Source organism: Hippocampus comes, unplaced genomic scaffold, assembly GCF_001891065.2.
Source record: "Hippocampus comes isolate QL1 unplaced genomic scaffold, H_comes_QL1_v1.1 scaffold174, whole genome shotgun sequence".
Taxonomy (NCBI): Eukaryota; Metazoa; Chordata; class Actinopteri; order Syngnathiformes; family Syngnathidae; genus Hippocampus; species Hippocampus comes.
The window spans coordinates 1,893,884-1,901,633 of record NW_017805983.1 but is presented as its reverse complement, the minus strand read 5'-3'; the positions used below and the strand labels follow the sequence as shown (position 1 = coordinate 1,901,633).

Below are 7,750 nucleotides of genomic sequence, written 5' to 3'. Positions count from 1 at the left end.
TACGGGATAATTACACTTCCATGAAAGCTCACACAAAAGAAACTTACACACAGTCACAAGAGTATTTTGTAATGCCAGACAAATGTTTAACCTTCTCTTCTTCAGATTTTTAACAATAACGAGAGCAAGCAGGCACAGGCCCGCACAATGACGATGGAAGAGGCAGTACAGGAGCGAAGGAGAGAGCGGTCATTTGAAGTGTCTTTGGCAGTCCTCTATGACTTGGCAGCCATTGAGTCAGAACCACTCTCATGCCAGTTAGGGCCACGTGCCAGTTCATGCCAGCTTGAGAGCTTGAGCCATGCTTTTGAGAAAAGAAAAAAAAGGTTTAATTGCATTGAAGTGCAACGTTTTGGGTTTTTTTTTTGTTATTGGTGTTCTAAAATACTGCACAATCTGAGCTCGGGTGATATGGAGGAAGGCTTAAAGACAAAGGAGTGCAGAGGCAAAGACCACCTGCAGTGAGGTCTACCGTTACAGAGACTGCTGTGTGTATATAATGAGGCTATTGATTTGATTTTAATATTCAAAGTAGGCCTTTCATGTGTGTGACAAAAGGGTCTCACTCACTAAAAGTAGTGTGGGAATGATTTCCTTCCCAAACCTTTTAATTATCTTGAAGTTGGCCTCTTCAGCAGTGACCCAGTACTCATCAGTAGAGTCCACGTTACGTAGCCCCATGTGAAAACCAACTATGGATGTTTGTGACTTGATCATGACCATACAAATGGAATGTCCAGTCAGTTGAAGGAAAAGCAAAACTACTTTGCGGGTTTTCACTTTTCGCAAGGGGATCCCGTACCAATTAACCACAAAAAATGAGGGATTACTGTTTTCTCCTTTGTGAGTCAAAAGAATATACACAAATATTAAATTTATATATTTTCCCATTAAATTAACCGGCTGCTGTGATCTGTATAAAGAACAACCAACAATTTTGCCAAAGGCTTACACGGTCTTTTTCCAAACATATCAGCTGGTCTACATGTTGTTTGGCACCAAGACACTTCTGTGCGTGCTCTCAATGGGCCTAATTCACCAACCATGCGCATGCACAAATTTGTGCACAAAACGTGCGTACGCAGTAAGAAGTAATTCTTTGAGCACAAGGGGATTAATAATCGAGTTTTTGAATAAATAAGGCAGGAGCACCTTTTTGGTCTGTCCCTGTCCTGCGACCTTGCACTTGATTCATTCAGGTTTGCTGATGTTTGTGATACCAGTTGCGATGTGCCGACAAATTGCCATCTTCCCATTATATTTCAAAGACTATTGTCACGTTCGTGATGGACCCCAAAAAAGCAAGCGAGAGGGAGGACCAGGGTGTACTTGACGAATTGTATTTTAAACGAAGAGAAAAACTAAATCCAGAACTCAGACACGAAGAAAGCAAAAATCCAAAGTAACAAACAAAAACCATGGCTGACACTAAACACTAACTGTGACCGTAACATGAGCGAGAACAAGAGCGAGAACAAGAGCGAGACATGAACAAAAACATGAGCTAGAAACAAACATGACCTAAATGTGACAGGAGCAAACAAACAATGACCTGACAATGAGTGGTCGGGCGGGAGTCCTTTTATACAACTAATGACGTAATGACCAACAGGTGTGACGCTGCAGTTGGAGCCCTACAGTGCCACCCGTTGGTCACAAACAGAAGTGTGACAACTAGACATGGCAACCTTCTTGTCAATACGATCTACACGCAAACAAAGGCATTGAGTGGTCTTAAAAATCTACTCTTCCTCGCTGCCACGATCTACGCTGTGCGCTTGACAGAAATCCCCGGGTTGATTCAAGATGACGCATCTGAGCGAAAAAAGAGTCATAGTTGATTAAAAAGAACACTCAAACTTCAATAAAAATTCAAACGATATTAGGAATTTTGAGGATGCAATTATTTTGTTAATTATATTTATTATATTGATGAATACAGTCATATAAAAAATATATATATTGTGTCGATGTGTGGCCAGCATTGACAGCAACAAGTCCAGGGCAATCGATGTAGCTGGATCGCCTGGCAGACATTTTCCACGACTTTATCTATGGTCAATATTTTTAATGTTAATAGTTAAATCTCCTCACCTCAGTACGTGCATGAATAAGAAATCTCTCTGGCAGAAAGGCCTCTGAGCCCCTGCAAGAAAATTCGATTTGCCACATGCCAATTCACCAGCCCAACTTTCAAAGCCTTCCTTTCCACCTCATTACATGGAGGACATGACACTTATTGCACTGCCAGTGATTGTTGGCCTTGGCTGGAAATGATGAGGTGCAGAATCGAATGATATGGACTTAATCTATTACAATGGTGCGGCACAAATGTTGCTATTTTTTTTCATTTTTTATGTTTCCATAGTACACTAAGCTGTCCTACTATACTAGATCTTTTGCAGTCCTTAGATAAATGTACACAGTGTGTATATACAGAAAGAGAGAGAGAGTGTGGAGAGAAAGAGAGAGAGAGAGAGAGAGAGAGAGAGAGAGAGAGAGAGAGAGAGAAGGGGGAGAAAGAGAGAAAGAGAGAGAGAGAGAGAGAGAGAGAGAGAGAGAGAGAGAGAGAGAGAGAGAGAGAGAGAGAGAGAGAGATCTATACAGCTATATATAGATAGATAGATAGATAGATATTACCTTTGCCACAATGGCAATCAAATTGTTTACGAAATAAGAGTTCTTTTTGGTGGCGAATCCGGAAGTAAGATGCCTAGGTCACAAAAACCCCACCATTGTACTCACACAGTTCTTCAGTAGACTCCAGCTGCGTTCAGTGACCGCTCACATTGGAAAAAAAAACCCCATTCAATGCACCAAACAGCAATGACTGGTCCTTCAGCATGAGGGAATGGAGGAAAGCACCACTTTGAGGACTTAGCATTTTAACATGGCTTAAATGCGCAAAAAAGTTGAAAGTTGATTTAGTATGATACGGGTCCTTTAAAATAATGAGGGAGGGCAGAATACATTTAGTTGATGGTAAAGTGATATCTGTATCGTAGTATCGGAGCTTTTTTGCGACTAGGAGTATGGTATCAGCATCCCTAATTTAAATGGCCAGGAGAAACAACAAATGCAAAAACGTTCATAGAAAAGCTACAACTCATACAATAATAATGAACAGTAATAACATCAAGCCTCCCCTGCATAAGAATTTGGACCACAATGTATGGCGTGTCTCCCAAATCACCTTGGCGGCTGGTTTCACCAGGTGCCCACTTGCCACCCTCACAGGAAGATGCAAGACCGTTGTTACACTGAAGAGAGGAAGTCTATTTTTATATCTGCATGTGATCCGTGTGGGACTTGCCTCTGCTATTGTTTGGGTCAGTGTCCGGCGCTTCCCTTCGTTGGGGAGTGTTTGGAGAACAGGGAAGTAAGCGGCCTTGTGCAGCTGCAGGAGCCGACATGCCGCTGACGCATACAACCAGCACATCTTTCATCAGGAAGGCAAAAGTCAGCTCATTTAGTGACCTGTGAGTGCCCTTCAATTCCCAAGTTCGCTCGTGTGCGGGTATCGATGCCAGATGGGGTGTTCAAGTCTACCCACGAATTTACTGCCTTCTGAAGTAGCATCAGAAGTGTTTAATGCTGCCAGTTTGTAAATGGAGTGCCAAGTTTAACACCTGAGACTCAAAGCCTGAAGCCTTTTGTGTTGAACGCAATTGCCATGCATCTATTAAACTGAATGTGGCGAGCCACAACAGCTGTCTGAAAGTGTACTTCGGTCACAGCAATGTCCCGGTTTGGACAGCTGTGTCTGAAAAGGACATGGAATCGGGAAGAGATACCGATCAGCTTTTCAGTCATTTGTTTGTTTGTGTTTTGGCTGGTCGAGTGACGCTCACACTGTCTGCTCAAATGTGCTGACGGAGGCCATTAGGTGGTTCTACAGTTACAGCCTCAGCTCAAAATCCAGAGAACTCTTTGTGGATTCCCTTTGACTTTTTTCTCACATTTGTTTTAATTTCTCCTGAAAACATGATAAGATGATCCATCATGAATCAGGTGGACACCTGAGCGACATCAGCACTGTGGCGCAGAACAGTCACCTTCCTGTTTGACCAGCACGAGAGGACAGTAAGAATACATGTCATTCTACTGGGGGGGTAAAGTATAGTCCATGTGTAGTTCTGCGTAAATTCGATGTATCAGATATCAGTAAGTTTAGATTAATGCAAAACATTTCCTCATCTTGTGATTTATTTTTTTGGTAGGTAACCATAGTGGAAAAAAAAAGAAATGACATCATCAGCAACTAGTCAATGTACATCAAATTACTATCGATTTAAAACAATCTGAAGTCATGAAACCGCTCAAATGTAGATGCTGTCACAGGTCAACGGTGGATTTATTCTTAGAGGCAGGATATCGTCGTTCATTGTCACGCAAAACAAGAGGACAGAAAGAAAAGAATGTCAGTGAAGCTTTGAGTCTCATGTTTGGAAAGGGGTAGGGGGGAATCCACTCAACACAGGGTTTAAGGCTTTAAGAGACAAAGACTCAAGACTCAGCGGGGTGTCTGGAACGACACAGATTGGACAGAGTGGGACATGGGCGGCATCTACAATCTTAAGACGTATGTTAGTATGTTGCTAAAACAACACACACACACTGACACGAACGGCACTGACAGTAAACCCGTGAACCTTCATAATCTCCCTCACACTTCACAGATACTCGCCTCTCGTTTGAAGATCTGCTGGTCAACAAGCGTCTGGCGGGCGGATTAAGGAAAAGGAAAAGTGGTGTTTGTCGCTAATCCCGGTTCTCTTTAACTCACCATCAGTTGGTCACAAGAAAGGGTGAACCTGGACCTAGATTTGACCTACGGGTTGAGCTACACACCGCCGAGTTGATCACTTCACACAACTGAAAGCAAACTACATGCAGCATTAAACGGATGACAGTTGCCTGCACCTTGATGTTGTGTTTTCTTGTTCCTTGAGGTGCGTTTGAAAAAAAAACTTTCCATGCAGCCCAGTGTTCTCTGTGCCAGGGCATGTCAGAAACATGTCTTCTGACAGATTGGCTCAATGGACATTAACCGCATTACAGCTGGCATGTTAATCCAGGGATCACTTTCTTGTCCTGACAAATGTTTCATTCCTTTTTGGAGGGGGGCGGGGGGAATTATTACTGTTGTCGATACAGTACAGTTGTTGCTGTGCCCATTGTTCTCATGCAGCCCAAGCCCTCGATACTTCTCTCTACCCTCTGTCGCTCAGTCTCTCCTTCCCAACCAGGCCAATCACCCCACAAAGTGCAATGGAGATAAAATGGACTTCAAATGCATATGAACAAGCTACCGCTGCCATTGCAATATGACCACTGTGCTTCGATGAGCATTAGAATCCTGACATCACGACTCCGCCGAGCACTCACTCAGCTTTATGCACAGTTAAGAGGGCCTGCAGGGCATCAGATGATGATGCGCAGAAAACACACAAGCACTTAACTGAGAGGAATTGAATGTCGGCTAATCTGCATGGGGGTAGGGTTTAGGGCAGGCATTATGGACAAAGGGTGCAGAAATTTCAGCCACTGCATTACATAAGTGATGCCTTCAGTTGAACATTTACAAATAAACAACTCTTCATCTTGGGGAATGTTAAAGAACAGATTTCTCTCCTACTTTCTGTAGCTGACAATGCTAAAATCAAATTATGCTCTCCTGCTGTTTTGGCATTTCGGAGCACCCTTAAAGAGTCGCTTTGTCGGCTACAATATTCACTCAAAGAACATGGAAGAAAATAAACGAAGCGATGCTTAATACTCTCTGATGGTCCTCCTGCAGAGATCAGGAAGAGCAATCAGGACAAGGACATGACTCACTGGAAATCTGCAAGATGGACCAAACAACTGCAGCAGTACAGTATTTGCAGACTAGCCGACTTCAACTGAACTGTCAAAGGCATGATGGGAGGAGATGTTCTAAGTGAGATTGCAGATAGGTAATCAATTGTAGCATTGAATCCACCGCATCAAAACAATGATGACGTTTACAATCCGATATGACAAGAAGAGGGAGGGCTTGGCCATCATATTGTATCAGGGACGCATTGGCCATATCAATAGCCGCCCATGCACAGTTTACCAATGGGTGGGTGGCTTGGTGGTTTCATATTTCCTCGAAAATCCCCTTCCTTGCATTTTAACATAACATCATTCACTATGCAATTTAGCAGCTACTACAAAACCATTTACAGCTTCATGACAGATATCGCTAGCTCATAATATGGTCACCACATACCACAATGCACCTCGGTTTTTAAAGTGCTCCTCAAAGAACACCTAAGCAGCTCTGTGAAGGAGCAGCCACTCCTGTCCTACCTTCAATGGCGATGACATGCTCCCTGATCTGGTTCTGAAGCAATGGCTCGTCCACCCGCTCCAGCAGCTCGTAGATGGAGTAGATGTTGGGATGGACGGACTCGAACCTCTGGATCTCGGAACGGATGGCGGCCGAATTGGCGAGGTGCTGCTGGTAATTCATAGCCGCGAGGGACTTCTTCCAGGGTTGTGGGACGTATACTGAAGAACTGAATACACAGATGCAATGTGCATAAACATACCTTCTATTCTGAACCATAACGACCACGATCGTACTCACAGGCGCTGAGCAGTGCCGTAGTTACTGGCCGCTGCGGGCACTCGGTCCCCGCCGTCTCCCGGCTCCTGCCTTGGGGGCGCTGACAGATGTGCAGCAGCCTGAGCAGGACTGCTCCATGACTCGACTGCCAGGGGGGGAAAGGAGGAGGACAGTGGCGCCGATTTAAGGGGTTCAAAACAAGACTCCGGACTCACTTCCAGTCATAAGGAATACTGTACAACGGCCTTGCGGCTAGCAGGCTACAGTAGCTGCTAGCTGGACCCCGTCTAAAGCGAAATAGCTAGCCGTAGCTTCCCACTTCGTGGGAGATTTTTAAATAAAGTCGCCTTGGAGAGTAGCAAACACGAGTCTCGCGAATATTTTCCCGAAACAAAACATCTGGTTTGAGAACAGCTGCTTTGTGGGTCCTACCCGGAGCGTTTGGTTCGTGTTTGCTCCCTCTCGACCCTTGTCTCGTTTGTTTCAGTCGCTCGACGTTCAGTCTTGGAAACCCGCTAGTGAAAACCACTCCAGTTCCCTTAGAAGTGATCAGTTGGCCGGTTTTGTTGGGTTCCGTTCGGCCGCTCTTTCGTCCTGTGCACCGAGGTCCATCCCCGGTAGACTGGATCCACAGTACAAACGAAGGTGGAACAACCGTTATTTCCCGCATTGTGTTTCCTGCAAGTGTTGAGCATTTCAAAATAAACGCCCCAGCGTATGTCGAGTTTCAAAGTACAAACAACTTACACTTATCAGATTCATCGCGCACCCTTGTAAGACTCCAATTAGCGTTGTTACAGTAGTACATAAAAGGCCATTCCAACATTAGTTTTGACATAATACTGGGAATATTGAACAGGCTTGATCAAGTCTTGCTTCCTGCAGAGGCGTAACAACATGCAGTACCGCCGCTGGGATTCGTGTGTAACGTCACATCCTTGAAAACATGAGTAAAAGTGTTGTCATATCACCAGAGGGGGCAAAACTACTTAAGAAGGGCAGGTATTTGTCTTGAAAAAAAAAAAAAAAGTTAAACGTCGAAGTCCGTACTCAAATTATGTACTTAAGTCAAAGTGAAAAATAAACTACAGGTGGGAATGAACAAAAGTAAAAAGTACTGTTTGACTGTTGAGATTTGATAATTTTGCATAAAAA

At 44.1% G+C, this 7,750-nt stretch overlaps 1 protein-coding gene across 3 annotated transcripts in view; it reads right to left on the bottom strand.

Annotated features, from left to right (window-relative positions):
• Positions 1-7,447, bottom strand: part of agap1 (ArfGAP with GTPase domain, ankyrin repeat and PH domain 1) — a 71,447-nt gene extending 64,000 nt beyond the window's left edge. For 2 of the 3 annotated variants that reach the window (XM_019891153.1, XM_019891154.1), the window contains exons 1-3: positions 7,028-7,272; positions 6,617-6,740; positions 6,337-6,545 (exon numbers count right to left, since the gene is read on the bottom strand). In XM_019891153.1, the coding sequence (XP_019746712.1) occupies positions 6,337-6,545; positions 6,617-6,740; positions 7,028-7,265 (571 nt within the window). In that variant the 5' untranslated portion in view covers positions 7,266-7,272. Of the gene's footprint in view, positions 1-6,336; positions 6,546-6,616; positions 6,741-7,027; positions 7,273-7,342 lie in introns of those variants that run through there. The other variant, XM_019891155.1, reaches the window with a different exon arrangement.
• Positions 7,448-7,750: the final 303 nt, after the last annotated feature.